Source organism: Berghia stephanieae, chromosome 6, assembly GCF_034508935.2.
Source record: "Berghia stephanieae isolate SIO BIC M18660-M18661 chromosome 6, UCSD_Bste_1.3, whole genome shotgun sequence".
Classification (NCBI taxonomy): Eukaryota; Metazoa; Mollusca; class Gastropoda; order Nudibranchia; family Aeolidiidae; genus Berghia; species Berghia stephanieae.
This window is the reverse complement of record NC_088365.1, coordinates 57,687,298-57,704,797: the sequence shown is the minus strand read 5'-3', so window position 1 is coordinate 57,704,797 and position 17,500 is coordinate 57,687,298. Positions and strand designations below refer to the sequence as shown.

Below are 17,500 nucleotides of genomic sequence, written 5' to 3'. Positions count from 1 at the left end.
TTTCGAGTGTTTAAATATAAATAAACATCCTTATCCACAAAAGTATGAGTCACAGTTAAGGCATGTTTTTTTTTCTATTCAAATTGATCTTTAAAATATAAAACACTTATTTACTGTTTGGCAAAGAGTCTAAGTGAGGTTCCTATTAAAATTGCAACGGATCCGTCGACAAATCATTGTCTTTGTTTTTGAGCAAATAATAGCGTGGTTGACTATAATTATCTGGCATTCACATCCCACTTCAATATTTCGATTCTTCTGTATTCCTTACAAACTACAACGGCCTGTTATTCTAAAGACTTTACAGCATAATATAGTCCTTGGCAAAACGTATAATCGATTTAACGACAAAATCGATATAATTCAAGGGAAGACGATACGAGGCAATAATTTGCGATGATCGTAAAGTTAGTGATAATAATAATAATACTAATTATAAAGATATAGGAACCACAAGAAATATAATGTGTTGTATTTCTAGATGTTTCAATTGTCTCTGTTGTAGAATTAGATAGGTTAACAATGTAAAGTAATCGATTGTCTCAGAATTTAAAGAGTGTTACATAATATCTTGTTTTTGTATTTCCTTGTAAATCCATTCGTTAACATGTTTATATGCTTGTTTCCTAACTAATTAATGAGAACACGACTACACAATTGCAATTGGAAAATAATAAACAGTTGGGATTTTTAAAGGAATGAAAAAGAATGAACCCGATAATTAGGATCCAAACAACGTATCTAATAAACATGGGCAAAACCCCCCAATGCTAAAAAAAAAATGAAAAAAAATTGAACATTTATATAGCGCAATATCCACTAAACTTGCTCAAAGCGCTTTACAAGGGGTCCCTGGCCAACAGTAACACTTAACATGTCGGACGGGACATGACGCCCGTTAGGCAATGTTACAATTTTTTCGGACAGAGACAAGGCTGTTAACGGCCAGGTACTCATTTTACACCTGAGTACCGTGAGAGAACGTGAGTAAAAAGACTTTTCCAAGGGATCAACTATGCGCCGAGCGAGGCTCTAACCCATGACCTTCTGGTCCGAAAGCGAGTGTCTTATACCACTAGACTAAATAGCCGCATCAAATCAAGACAATACAAAACTTTTCAAAAAAAAATGTGATAACGAATTTTATAACTTGAACAACTTATAAATAGATACGATGCATTTGGATCTGTTTTTTATGAGGAGTTGACTTTCAATATTATTTGATCGTTACTGAATAGGACATATTATTCTCCCAATACGGTATTACATCGGAATTCACCAGGTACCAAAACGTCATTATAAAGTTGAATTGACCAGAAATGTACGATTTTAGTCTTTGTCACTATCTGTATCCGTTGTTTTAAAATCAAACATATAAACTTAGCACACGTTTTCTATCTTTGAATATAAAGTCGATTAACTTTTGGCATTTCAACTATCCAGAGATGGGGCGTCTGGAATGATACAATACAAGCTATATGAGATTCTGTAATTATAAACTATTGTATAAGGCATTTAAAGGATAATTCTTATTAAGCCTTTAGTAAGACAAGATAAGATAAGACGTCACGAATAATCGGAGACCAAGTATCATACGATTTTGACTAATGTTAATGTTCCTGCTCGAAGCTCGAAAAAATATATAACAATGTAAAATTGAATTTAAGCTTCAATTTAATATAGAAAACGGATAAAACAGACGTTTCCGGTATCCCCTTTATCAACAAAACAGGATGAATGAAATATTATAGACGAATTAATGAGATAATGAAACGTCCATTTTATCTGTTATCGTATATCAAATTGAAGCTTACATTCAATTTCACATTGTTATTTAAGATTTTGACTATGAAATCAAATTTCAGCAACTGAGTTACCAGGATTTGAATCCATTTTGGGGCGGTTGGTCATTTCTTATGATCATCATCATCGTATCGTTTCACACCAGTGCTGGTTCCGTGTCATAGCTGCAGGTTCTGAAGTCATTGTCAGTGTCAGTGCACGTCAGTCTCCAAGAGAATGTGTTCCATGGACTGCCTTGGATATCCCGATGTGGGCAAGAACCCGAAACTGCAGAGCATCTAGTCGAACGGTGTGTTGTGACGATGCTACCAGGCGGGTTCGCGACGGTGCACGAATGCGGACCGGAGTTTGCTGATTGGGTCGATCGTATTAACATAGTAGTGTGAGAACCATAAGAGGCTGCTGCCTTGGATGTCCGCACGTACACAGACTGTCCGTGGAAAAACGTCACTTTTGACATGTCTTGCTTCATCACTTTAGTTCTTGCCCAGTTGGTTGAGTGTCACCCACTCTCTTCTGGATAGCTTTATTAAAAGGATTTATTATCGCCCTGTCTCTAATCTTCCTTTTCTCTCTAAGATCTTAGAAAAGCTTTTTTTGAAACAATTACTGTCTCATCTTAAAAATAATTGTCTTGAAGAAAAATTTCAGTCTGCTTATAGGCAACATCATTCGACGGAAACCGCACTTGTTAGGGTTGTTAATGATCTCCTCTCTGTTATAGACAATGGTTCATGTTCTTTGCTGAATTTGCTTGACCTATCGTCTGCTTTTGATACTATTGATCACAATCTTCTTCTCAAACGTCTTGAAATTACTTATGGCGTGTCTGGTGCAGCGCTTGATTGGTTTAGGTCATATTTGTTTAATCGTAAACAGATTATTACGGTGGATGAATATAGATCGGAGGAAATCTTTCTTGATTGTGGGGTTCCCCAGGGTTCAGTACTTGGACCCGTTCTTTTTGTTGGCCCTCTGTCTAAAATCATCAGAAGTTTTGGTCTGTCTTACCATCAATACGCTGATGATACGCAATTGTACTGCGTTTCCAATATGAGAAATTTACAAGAAGTATCAGCCAATAGTAAAAATTGTATCCAAAGTGTTAAGAAATGGATGAATGAGAACAGACTGAAACTGAATGATGATAAGACGGAGGTGCTGTATGTGGGGAACAGGAAGTGGAAAAGTGAAACAGATTTGAAGTTGGGGGATGCCTCTATTCAAATTGTTGACAAAGTGAAAAACCTTGGCACATTCTTAGACTCTGGACTGTCGATGGAGCATCAGGTTAATAATTTGGTTAGATCTCTCTTTTTCCAACTAAAAAAGATTGCTTCCATTAGACGGTTCATATCTGAGGATGTGACCAAGCACCTGGTTGTGTCCCTCGTACTATCGAAATTGGATTATTGTAATGCTCTGTTGTTTGGCGTTTCGCAATACAATCTGAAACGTCTTCAGATTGTCCAAAACAGCGCTGCCAGACTAGTATTTATGAAGCGTAGGTGCGACTCTGCCGGACCTCTACTTCATGACCTGCATTGGCTGCCTGTTGAGAAAAGAATTAAATTCAAAGCTTGTGTTTTAGTGTATCGTTGTCTTGAAGGTACTGCCCCTTCCTACCTTTCAGAACTAATTGAAAGATATTCAAAACCCCGCCCCTTACGTTCGGCCAGTGATTCCACAAAACTAGTTGTCCCTCGAATTCGGAAAAATGCTGGAATGAGATCCTTTTCTCATTTCGGACCCTCTATTTGGAACGCCTTACCGCAGAGCATTCGTGAAAAAGAATCTTTGTCTATTTTTAAACGTTCGCTTAAAACATATTTGTTTCGATTTTAGTAGATGGTATGAGAAGCAAGATAGGTTTGGTTTGTGTTGTGTGTTGTGTTGTGTGTGTGTATGTGTGTGTGTGTGTGTGCTTGTGTGTGTGAATGAGTATGTTTCAGCCAAAGTAATTTGTAATTTAAGCGCTTAGAGTCTGGTGTCTCGGAGTTATAGCGCTATATAAGTTTTCAGCATTATTATTTTTCAGCATTATTATTATAATAATAATATGTGACGCTGATTGCGTATTTTAACACTGGTGCTGTGCTCTTCGGCAAGTTACTATATAGATAGTATGCGCTTGGCTAAGAAGCTCATAACATTGCCATCCGGAAGTATAACGGACCAACACACAAAACTGTGTGTACCCATGAACGTTTATAGTCAGGTTATTACAGTTCAGTGAGGATTACTCATACGCGCGGATGGCCAAAAACAATAACAAAGACCTGAGTGACGTCATCTTTGAACTATCTATACACTTGATTGAGGTAACAATTATATTTGTATAAGCAGTGAAAAAAAAACTTCTATGAGAACTTCAGTTCGCAGTTGAAGTCCTTCAAAGACATGAGGTTTATTAAGTCGGATTTTATCCCGGTTTAGGCAGCGTTAAACACTAACAATTGCTAGCTACCCTTGGATTGGACGCAGGTCTGTCACACAGTAAAAGTACTTTTCGCCAAGCGGACACAACAAAAGAATCACTGCTGTGTGGACAATGGTGGGGGAGAGTGTAAAAATATATCGACTTCATCCAATATTGATGCCCGGCCTAGGACATCATATTATTACTATAGATACCCCTGTCTCGGCCAATTTGTCTTTGAAGGAAGTGCTTTGCCAATTTAGCTTTCGGAACCACCCTCGGTGCTCAGTGCAAGAATGTAAATCGCGCCTTATATGTCACTTGTGTTGTATTTAAATGCAAATTTGTATTCATATAGCTAGCCATTTTGGGAAGCGAATGAAGCGTTTTGAGGTTAATTGAGCATCGTGAAACATAAGAAGTTCGTTATAATATAAATTCGCAGTCGTTCTTGTATGATCATCTAAAAACAGTTACCATGGCTTGGTTTGTCCTTGACAATAATTCATAATAATATCTTTAGAAATACCCATAGATTCAATTGCACTATTATATGTAATGTGCCGATTACTGTTGTATCGATTTACAATCAATCTTCAGTGATAATATTCCAATGATTATGGCACATAATTGCTATTTCATTGTGCTTGTTAAATGAATCGATCATGGCCTTCATATTATATTATACCCCGGCTTTAACCAATTAACTATCGTATTCTCGAAATACTCGTATTTTAAAATTTGGCCAGAAAACTCGTCCTTCAAATATCGATCGATTTAAATGATCTCACCTTGGCAAAGCACTCTTAAACCTGGGACCTTGCGAGGTCGCAGTTTTTGAGATTTTTTGCCAAGGTGAAGGTCTCTTAAATAAATCGATATTTGACGGATAAGTTTTTCTGGCCAAATTTTAAAATACGGGTTTTTTTTTCTAGAGTGCGGCAATTGACTGGTTAAAGAAATAAAGAAAGAACTATGAAGTGAAAGGCAGGAAATGAAAAAAAGCCCATGTCAAGGGTTGATAAATAAGTATTGGACCCGTGTACTTCCGGTTATAAATCGGTAAGTGAACGATTAGTTCTGGCTTTGATGGTCGAGAAGTAATAGTGCATTTCGACTGACAAGAGATAGTAAAAACAGTTGTTTAGTAAGTAGGTGGTTGAATAAGGGCTTAAACCATGTCTGGGTCATGATCACGTATTTATTTATTAGCACTCATATCAAAGCTGTTATATGTATGCTGAAAATTCGTGGTTCTACGAAATTTTCGTCGTAGTAGGGAGCTCTGTAAAGTCCTTTTTCAGTTAGACATCTGAGTAATAATTATAAAAAGGAAATAGAGTGTATAAATCTTCTAATGTATTTTATGTATTTGTTTCATATATATATATATATATATATATATATATATATATGTATATATATGTAATATATATATATATATATACATATATATATATATATATATATATATATATATATAGTATGTATATACGTGTGTGTTTGTGTGTATGTGAGTAATATATTTATGTACAGTGTGTATATGGATGTGTGTGTGTGTGTTTAAGTGTGTGTGTGTGTAATTGGATGCGTGTGAGCTTTTGTTCGTATGTCCGAATCTGCAGTGTGTAATGGTTTTTTTTTTACTGATGGTCAATGTGCATCAAAGCTTCGGCATAAGCGCTATATAAATGAACATTTATTATTATTATTATTATTATTATTATTATTATTATTATTATTATTATTATTATTATTATTATTATTATTATTATTATTATTATTGTTATTATTATTATTATTATTATTATTATTATTATTATTATTATTATTATTATTATTATTATTATTATTATTATTATTATTATTATTCACTTTCATCAAATACTTTTTCTTGTCAAAACCTCAGGATGTATCAAATAGATTTATTTTATTTTTTTGCTCGTTGGAGAAGTATTTCATAAGGGCGTCCACCATTGCTACGATGGTTTAGAACCAGTTACTAAGTTACTTTGCATCATTACGAGGGAATGTGACGTGACGACTGTTGAAGCCTATAGCCATTATACGTTTAATCCCATGAAAATTGTGATAAACTCCGGGCTTAGATGATATGAGGACAATTTGTTATTCATTATGTCATTATTTGATCAATAATGTTCACGATTCATCCAATCAACAATCAAAGCAATCCTTGAATTCCGAGATGTTTTTAACGTAAAGATTGATGTAGAACGTAAAGAAACCAATCCATCTTATTTAATAGGCTTCAAAAAATTGTGCTATTCTCTGATCACGTCATGTCATAATTAATTTATTTAGACCCAGATGGTGTTGCTACACGTGAGGCAAGTCACCTGAACCAAATTAATTGAACGAATGCTTAAAATACAAAATTGAATCATTCGAAAGAGCAAACCGTTTCTCCCAAATTGACGGCTTTGATTGAATAACACTAAATTCATTTTGTTTTGGATCAATGAACTAAACTGTTTTATTTGCTTATGGAATACCGGAAGTCGGATCGAACTTCATTGCAATCTGTCTCACGCACATCTTCCTTCATCCACAGCTTCCGGCCTGTTTTTTTTTTGGTTTCCGATCTGAGATGGAGCAAGAGATGAAAATGCATCAATAAGCTTCATTTTCCTCTGAATTTTGTTTGCTTTTGATGACGTGGATGGAGGAGGGAGGGGGGGGGGGCATTTTTAAAGTTTGTTTATAAATTAGGAAATAAATAAACATTCACAATTTATTGAAGTGTATCAGAGATTTCATTATGCTAGATACGATTCATGATGGTTCATGAAACCAAATTTGCGGCTATGTGATCTAGTTAGTGATATGACACTCGCTTCCGGATCGGAAGGTCCTGTGGTCGAGCCTCGCTCGGCGCATAGTTGAGTCCCTGGAGAAGGCTTACATTTACTTACATTCTCTCACCGAAATCGTGTGCAAAATGAGTACCTGGCCTGAAACAACGTTGTCTCTGTCCGAATAAAAAATGTAATATCGCTTGACAGGCGCCATGTCTCGTCCTCCATGTTAAAAGTTGCTGTTGCTGGTCAGGAACCCCATGTAAAGTGTTTTAAGCACGTTTAGTGGATATTGCGCTATATAAAAGTTCAAAAAGCTCATGAAACAAAATTTCCATTTCATACATCTAGTCTAGCAACTCTCTATTTCTTTAATAGGATTCTTTCAATCTATGTACGCGTTTATACCCGTGTCGAATAGTGTAATGAACACAAAGTGCCTAAGTACGATGAAGTTTACAAGGTCATTCAATAGATACCTTCAACACTGCTGGACTTTGTTACAATGCGATATAACTTAACTCCCAGCCAATAATGTTATTGAGATCAGATATTATATGTATGTGTAATTTATCGTCTCAAGACGGTATTTTGTCGGGAGGGGGAGGGGGTGGTAATCAAGTAATATTTAAGTTATAATGACCAGAAGGAAAATGTTTTTAGGATTTGATTTTCACTTTAATTGTCCCAATGGGACAAACCAGAAGAATGAGAATATTGGGGTTCATTTTCACTTTAATAACGATACCCAATGGGACAAATCAGAAATATTAGCATTTTTGGGTTTTTCACTTTATGAATGGTACAAACCAGAAGGATAAGATTGTTGGGGTTCTTTCACTTCAAGAACTATATCCAATTTGACAAATCTGAAGTATGAGATTTTGGAGGTTTTTTTTTTTCACTTTAAGAACTGCATTCATTATTCTAAAACATATAAAATCAACCCAAGTTTCATAAAATGTAGACATTAAATTCGAATAGTAGCATCTGAATTGCCTGGACATAATACGTCTGAGGTGATATTATAGCTGTTGTGTTAGATACTTCTCTGCCATACAATGGAATAACACATATTCTTCCTTTGGTCACAACATTTACTTCAAAGATCATTGGATTAAAATTACACCACTGATGTCAAAAAGTCTAAAACCTGATACTTTGGAAGTCTCAAGTCATAGTCTTTTCATAACTCAAGTTATAGACTTATGATGATTCAAGTTATCGACTTTTAAAAGCTCAAATTTTAGACTCTTGAAAACTCAAGCTTTAGACTTTTGATAAACTGGAGATCATCCTTGACAATAAATGGGAGCGATCTTTATTCAAATTTTCGTCCAACCGAGTCATCAATCAGGTGTTTTACTGCTGTTCAACGAGTGGGTATTTATTATTGAATCTAAACACGCTGCTTTGTTTATGAAAGTTGTAAACATACCAATGGATTGGACATTTTGAAAGCTCTGAACACATTTTATTAGGTAAGTCGTTAAATTCATTTCGCATTGTTAATGATGACTCGATTAAATGGAAAATAATATAGATCGTCTCCATTGTGTAAGAGCAAATCAAATACGCGTATATTACATGAAGTGTAATCAAATGAATATTAATTTTGGTGTGATCTCCGAGCAAAATGGCGTGAGATGAATCTGAGACTTCATATATCTTTCTTGGCCAATTGCATAAAGTTAGAATTTTACTTTAACAAAAAAGTCAAAGGATGTTAAACCCAAGGCCAAAAACGCCATGCATTTTAATCTAATTAAAAGCACACAACGAAATCCAATACCACGGCTACAATCGTAGCCATAGTTAACTTATATAGCCTGACACTAGAAGCCACAAGGACTTATAGTTTGAGGTTATTTTTTAGGATTTTGCACCTTCTAGTGAGTAGTCGTTAGTAGTGCTCAAGGAAACAAGTGATTCGATTGGTTAAACTATTGAATACAACTCACGATTTGTTTTCTTTCGTGGCCAAAGACTTGTCTTTTGACGTCATTTTTTGGTCAATGCCAGGCTATAAGTTTACGATGGCTACGGTCAGGCTATAAGTTAACGATGGCTACGGTTCCAGCTCTTCAAAGAGTCAATAGCTCACCAGGTCAGGGAAGTGAGGTCAGATCTCGCCAGCCTCTAGCCTCACATGGGAATAGACGTGAATTTATAACGCCAATTGATTATTTTCCACCGAATCTGGACCACGCGGACCCTAAAAAGGCAAAACGCAATTCCACATAATCTTTGCCAGAAAATGCTAACTTCATTTATCGATCGTTTAAAACGCCACTCCGATTTGCCATAAAGTAGAAAAGCTGATACTTCTTTGAGTCGTGTTGGATACAAAAAATGGTACGAATAGTGCTCGACATGTAACATGGAGAGAATTATTATTGTAATATTTACCACGATGTTGGAGTCAGTCTACATCGATGTTTCAGGCCTTATGGCCATCGTCAGGACTATGTGTTACATGGGTTTGATTTGTTGTGTGTTATTGTTGTTGCTTGTTGAAGTGGTTCCGTAGACTTGTAGTTGATTAGTAGATGTTTTCGTCTATGTGGGCAGCTGTTGTACATCTCAATTTTCGTGTTGAGTGTGACTTCATGGGGGTGTTTTGATTATAGTATATTTTTCTTCCAGGCACGAGCTACATTGTTTTGACGATAGTGTATATCCTGTTGCTTTAAATAGAATTTTCCTTGAAATGCTGTGGTCTAGCGTGTTGTCTTTTAATTTCCAAATATGTTCGCTTAGTTTTGTAGATGTTTTTTTGTTTTTTTTTTGTTGTTGTTTTTTTTTTTTTTTTTGGTGTTTCTAAAGGTTGAAGTGTGGAGGTTGTATCTTGTTTTGAAATTATTTTCCGTTCGTCCTACATATTTTTCCTGCTTGCTTGTTGTAGTCTCGGTGACTGTGATTTGGTATATTATCACCATATATATATATATATATATATATATATATATATATATATATATATATATATATATATATATATATATATCACCAACACTATCCCATTCCTTCGAGGAAAATTCCCTTTACTCTACTGCAAACAGAGGCTGATATTTTATTATTATATCACATGTTTAAAATTAACATACATATTATGACCGCTAGAGCTGTATGAAATGAGAATTTGATTATAAACCCTTCGTTAAGGGAATAAAAAAATATTTTTTCAAGTCACTGAGAAAATGAGATAATCAAACGCCCTTAATACACGGATAAGGTGCGGCTCTGTGGTCTTGTGGTATGACACTCGCTTTCGGATCGGAAGGTCCTGGGTTCGAGCCTCACGCTCGGCGTAAAGTTGAGTCTTTGGAAAAGGCTCTTTACTCACATCCTCTCACCGTACTCAGGTGTAAAATGATTACCTGGCCGTTAGCTGCGTTGTCTTTGTCCGAAAAATTGTAATATCGCCTAACAGGCGGCATGTCTCGACCTACATGTTAAATGTTGCTGTTGACCAGGGACCCCTTGTAAAGTGCTTTGAGCACATTTAGTGGATATTGCGCTATATAAAGCTCAATTTTTGAAATTAAAAAAAAAGTTATACAGTGCCAAACAAAGCAGAAAGAATAATCGAAATAATCAGCGTTACCCCAGTAGTGCTGTATTTTAACCTCCTGAATAACGGTAGTTAGGAAGGCGGATGCCTGTTCAAAATCGCCGAAGGCTGATTTTTTAAAAGTTGATTTTATCATCGTATTTTTTATTCTTCTTTGCCAAGGACTATATCACTCACATCTTTTCAGAATTCTCTCTAGCTCTAAATCTTTGTTGGATTACATCTTTTAAATTTCATATTTTCACAGACGTGTACTGTACGACATTTATTGATGTATTAATTAATTTATTTAAGTATCTATGTATGTGTTTATGCATTTATGCATTTATTTATTTATCAAATCATTTATGTGTGCAATACAATATGAATACAATATTGTTTGGCGTAAAATTTTCTTTCTCACCGGTGCAACTCATTCTTGGTTCTAAACTAGAAGAGGATTATATTGGATCAAGAGTGCTTTAACTGCTAATCAATGCGAATAACATAACCTGTAGTTTGTAAAAATGCATTATACACAAACTATAACAGAATATAACAATTTTCAAGTAAAGAAGGAGTAATAATAAACACGGAATGTTTCGGGCTCAATATCTCTCTTAAGCCAACAACAAATAAAAACCCATGTTAAAACGATAATAATTTACGTTAAATCCATATAGAAGAGTGACGTATTGACGTTTTAACTGTTTTTATTATTGCCTAAAGAAGGGCTTTGAGCCCAAAATGTCAATGTATAGTATTATCTTCTTTAAAAAAAAACTGTCACATTCATTTTTGTATTTTCATTTTTCCAACAACAGATGCAATATGTTTTGTACATTATGATTTATTTAAAGATTAATTTATCTTTCCTGGGTTGGAGCCTCGCTCGGCGCATAGTTGAGTTCTTAGAGAAGGCTCTTTATTCACATTCTCTCACAGCACTTAGGTTTAAAATGAGTACCTCGCAATTAACAGCATTGTCTCTGTCCGCAAAATTGTAATATCGCCTAACAGGCGTCATGTCAAGTCTTACATGTTGACTGTTGTTGTTGACCAGGGACCCCTTGTAAAGCGCTTTGATTACGGTCAGTGTATATTGCACTATATAAAAGTAAGTAAGTAAAAAAAAAAGAAAGAAAGAAAGAAAAAAGAAAAGAAATTATATATATATATATATATATATATATATATATATATATATATTTCATAATTTATTTATTCATTCATTCACTCATTTATTTTTAGACAAGAATTATTAAATAGACTTTTTATTTTCATCTTGTACAATCGATATCAGAAAGGGATTATGATTCCTGATAATGGGGAGGAAATCGTATTAATAGAACCCCGTTAATGTCAAACCATTTCCGTCCTGCATTATCATCCCCAAATTCCGCCAAATTTTAATTGATTTCTAACAAAATTTTAAGTGGATTATTTTCTAATGGATTTCACTCAGGCGAATGTCAATTTTTGACAAAAGACATTTTTAAAAAGTGAGAACAGAATTTATTTTTTAAAAAATAGAGATCGATTAAAATTCCCCTGAATTGTTTCAAAGTCTGAACCTTGAAGCTTTATCTGGGGTTAAAGAATTTTGACCAATGTGGATCATTTAAATCGTTAAAATTTTAAAGTAATTGTGATTTTTTTTTTGGCCAAAGTGAATAAATACGTGTTTCGTCAGTTTGTAGCACAGCTAATCTGGTAACATGAGCGGTACAAAAATGGCGGTTACCAAAGGATTGAGGTATTATCCAATATTTTATTGACTTTTATACAACGTAGTGATGTCATTTCTATTTTTGGTGCAATGGTTCAAAACTATTTTATTGCATTGTAAGATGTGACGACACGTCTCGGGCTGAAATATGTTGACATGTTTGGGGGGGGGGGGGGGGTATGTAAATTGAACGATGTGTGAAGTATAGGATTTCTGGCCAAAGTTTTTAAAAAAAAGATTTTTATCAGTACACGTAAGAAAATTCTAGAATGTCTCAAATCGCATAAAAGCTTCTTTTTATCAATTTACCCTACATTTAACAATTTTTTTCTCTTTGTGTCATCTTCAGATAATGTTCTTTTGACAACAGATGATATTGTCAACAAAATGAGCCTCGGTCGATCCCTACAGTCTTCCTCCCAATCAAGGACAACATCCTTAGCTGTGCTACACGCCTCCAAAACGTTACTCACGATAAAAACAAGAATGACCTTTCTATTTTGTTCCTGTATTTTCTTCCACATTCTGACACTCCATCCATCCAGGGCCCAATTACACCACCTAAATCCTTCTCATCACAACCATAACAGATTCTCATCACTTTTCTCATTAACACATTTGGAAAATAGTAATAATAACGTTCATTATAATAACAACAACAACAACAACAACAACCATATACACAATCCCCGTTACCATGGAATGATAAGTTCAAACCTAAGGTCAAAACACTCAACCACCAATAAACCTTACACCCACTATGACGACGGGCCCGACAACGAGGGCAACGACGTCATTTTTGGAGGACTGTTCCCCATTCACGAACGAGGCATACACGGGGGCCACGCGTGTGGCCGCATCAAACGTGAACGGGGAATTCAAAGACTCGAGGCGATGCTCTACGCCGTAGACCTCATCAACAGGAACTCTGACCTTCTTCCTGGTCTGAAGATTGGTCTGAACGTTTTGGACACTTGCACAGATGACACTTACGCTCTGGAGCAATGCATGGATTTCATCAAAGCCCAAATGCAGTTGTCCAGTTTTGACGTCGTGAAGGAGTATAAATGTGCAGACGGCACCCTGCCACAATACCGACGCTTGCAACCAGTGGCTGGAGTCATAGGAGCTGCTTCTAGTCCCGTGTCTATCATGGTTGCTAATATCTTGAGACTTTTTAAGGTAGGCCATCCGTTTTTTATCATAATGTGTGACCCAGCGTGTCGATATGGTGTTGAGGTGGAAAGAGAAAACTGTTTTTAAAGGCAAAATAATAAGATCTAGTTAAAAACCCAAACGTGGGCATTTAGAGAACGTAATATCAACTACATGTTCTCAAAGTGCTTTACAACTTAGTTTCTTTAAGGTTGTTTATGTTTAAGTGACAAAACTTAGTCTCCTAAATGAAGTCATTTTTATTGACGCAAAATTCTTAGATCAAACTTAAATGGGTCATTCTGACAAAATATCCACTTTGAGGTTAAGTGTCGGATTTTGTCTTTTTGTTTGTCATGCTTGTTGGTCTGAAAAGTATAGAAAGTCAGGCATTGACCAATTGTAGGCTTTCTTTCGGGGAATATATGGCTAATCGTATTAAAACGGTATTATGTCGATCTGAATCTGATCTTGAAAATTGAGTTTACAATTAATTAAGATACCAAGTCGTAAGAAAGGTGAGGTTTTTTACAGGGTGATAGATGATACTTATTATCCTGACGGAAGTGAAGAAACGCTTGACCTAAGTCCAATATTTATGCTATATATTTTATTTTAAGTATCTAGAACACTCCAACATAATACCTATTCGAGGCGTTGGGTCACATTTGTGTATACGTACATGGCTGTGAGTGCGCTCTTGTGTGTTTGTGTGTGTGTTTGTATGCTTTTGTGCGTGTGTGACTGTCTGTGTGTATTTTAATGTGTCTGTGCGTGTGTGAGAGAGAGTGTGTATATTTTGTGTTCATACTGATTATAGAAATTAGTTTGGCAAGTTACTAAATTAATTGCAACTCCTCCCCCCCCCCCCCTCATCACACACGTACATCCCTCCCACCACCACCAACATAATGTGACATCCTTTCGGAGCAACATTACTTCAGAAATTGGATTCGGATTACTAATTATTGAAATTACAATATGAAAGTAAGCGCTTCAATCCAGTCTTGCAAATCAGTGGCCGGATGAAACCTCTGAAGTTTCGATTTTCACGATCGGCGGATCAAAACTCTGAAATCTACATACGGGTTTTGCCCACCATGTTTTATTATTCAATTTGGGCAGATCACAGAGGTGATCATTAGAATTTTAGTTTTCGCAGTTTATAAAACTTGCATTTATCACCCTCGAAGAGAACATATAAGCTAGCTGAACTCAAATTTGATAGCTAAGATTAAAATTTAATTTCAGCGTCTAATTTTAACCCGATGTGATACCATATAAAATGGTTATGTTTTGATTACATTTCTTATTCTAGAAACCAAAATCAATAACCGAGCCCGTATACAATATCGAAATATATTCAAAAGATTCATTTTCTGTTTTCTCATGAGAAGATATTTCTCGTATAATCCGCATTGTTAACTGATTGTATTATCTAGATTGCTGATAATGTAAATGATTCACGTATGTTATGATTATATCAGAGAATTTTTGGCCTGTATCGTAACTTACCATCCTAAAGTATTCAAAGGCCTTTTGACCTAATGATTGGTTATGATAGGTTATGTGCGGCTATGTGGTCAAGTGGTATGACACTCGCTTTCGGTTCGGAAGGTCCTGAGTTCGAGCCTCGATTGGCGCATAGTTGAGTTCTTGGAAAAGGCTCTTTACTCACATCATCTCACCGTACTCAGGTGTAAAATGAGTACATGACCGTTAACAGCGGTGTCTCTGTCCGGAAATAAATTGTAATATCGCCTTATAGGCGTCATGTCTCGTTCTACATGTTACGTGTTGCTGTTGACCAGGGACCCCTTGTAAAGCCTTTTGAGCACATTTAGTGGATATTGCACTATATAAAAGCTCATTTTAAAAAAATGTTATTCATAGGCCTTTTGACCTATTGATAGGCTATGATAGGTTATGTCACGTTATGTGATGATATCTTATGTTACTATTTATATCACCTTCCTACTATGAAAGGACTCACAGTGTAGAGTTTCAAAAGTATTAGTTGAGATCCAAAAAATGTGACCCATCGTCGCAAAACGATATTATGTCGGAACGAACCATATGCTTAAAAGCCAAATTAAATGTTAAACTGGTCAAAATATAAATTAGCAACCTAAAATATGGTGTCCATTCTCTTCAATAAAACATACAAACTCAACACAAGTCTGATATTTCTGGCTATAAATTCAATTTTCAATATCTTAGCAATCCCGACTTAATTCCATTTTGAGGCGAAGGGTCAGAAATATGCTGAGTAAAATGCATTAGTCCTTGGAAATTCATAAGTAAGGGTGGGGGGAGTATCCACATAGGGGATTCTTTTTAAAGCATGCACTCTTTGATATACATAAGGCAGCTAGTAGGAAAGCATAGTTGTGAAACCTTGCATTATGAACGAGTTATTACTGTGTTATGTTCCACTATGTCACCGAATTATTCAACGCCCGTAGGTTGTCCATTTTACAAGGCCTTAACACGATACCATAAAAACTGTATCAATAAAAGACATACCCGCCTCGCTTGGGAAATCAAATAAGCTGGCATATATATATATATATATATATAAAGAGAGAGAGAGAGAGAGAGAGAGAGAGAGAGAGGGAGAGAGAGAGAGGAGAGAGAGGGAGAGAGAGAGAGAGAGAGAGAGAGAGAGAGAGAGAGAGAGCGCAAGGGAGATAGAGGGTACATTCAAAAATAGCCTACTTTAAGCTTTTAACATTTTGTAAGTTTTGTGAATTTTGAACGCAATATTTATTCTGTCAAAGACACATTGGATGCACTTTTCTTCCAGTAAATGACCACCTAACGGGCGATTATATGACCTGGAAATGGAAAACACTGCCAGTATTACCATATAGATTGAGTGCCTAAATCACTCGTATGTCTTATAAAAAATAAACTGTCGTTGTGAATGGTGTTTTCTTTGCCTCCTTATCTCAAGGCAGCCCAAGACTATAAATAGACGTGAATTTCGATCAACGAAATATATATTATGATCTTCTTGTCACAAACTTGTCAGTGTAAAATAAAAGAGGCGCATTTTTTTTTCTACCAGAGTACGTAAGGTTCAAATAGATCAATTAATAGACACATATTTCAGAAGATGAGTTGCACTTGTCGGTTTCCAGAACAGTTGATGATATTTTTGTTCGAACATCTCTTCCGACTCAGCACTGCTCTGTCGTACTCTGAAAAAAAAACCCAACAAACATATATTTATAATTTTGGCCATAAAACTCGTACTTCAAATATCCACGGGCAAAATAGTTAAAATACCTTGAATGCCCTTAATATTAATAGTAATCCCATAAATCAATTAATTAAAGATTACAATAATGATACACTTAAAGATAGTATTTTAACTTAAATTGTGGTGTACAAACATATATCTTTGACCTTGACATGCAAAGCACACACACACACACACATACACACACACACACACACACACACGCATATAGAAGATAACCATAATAATATAACAATGCATAATATATACACACAAGACTGAAAGCCCTGTCAACAGTAGTGCAAAAAAGTGTTATTCGTCATATATAGATCTCCCATTATATAGCCTAATTCCCTGTCTACTAACACCTTGAAATAATCTATCGATTAAAATGACACCCTTCATTTCAACATTTCGCAAACCTAGTACTTCACGGAAGCTTATTCTCTAAATAATAACAAGCAAATAATGTAATATCCATTTTACTCTACAAAACATGAAATGAGCAGATACTAGGCCTACTATATCAGCCGTATGCTTCTCAATGGCTACTTCATAGTGACAACAGAATGGGAATAACTGTTGTAACGTCTACATATGTCTTAAATTCTAATTCATTTTTCATCGTGCCTCCTCAAGGCCATCCTGCGATTGAATCTGTGTTCGGAATTCTAAACGGAGTGTAAGAACTCGATTGAATGATGTCAAGTAACCTTTATAGTTTAATTCGAGAATGTGGATGAATATAGATCTCATTTGTATATAGGTCACTTCACCTGAT

At 35.5% G+C, this 17,500-nt stretch overlaps 1 protein-coding gene across 1 annotated transcript in view; it reads left to right on the top strand.

Moving 5' to 3' along the window:
* LOC144975328 (metabotropic glutamate receptor 8-like) overlaps positions 1 to 17,500 on the top strand; it is a 277,176-nt gene that overhangs the window by 59,599 nt on the left and 200,077 nt on the right. The window contains exon 2 of the mRNA XM_078919302.1: positions 12,670 to 13,502. Within this exon, the coding sequence (XP_078775428.1) occupies positions 12,670 to 13,502 (833 nt within the window). The remainder of the gene's footprint in view (positions 1 to 12,669; positions 13,503 to 17,500) is intronic.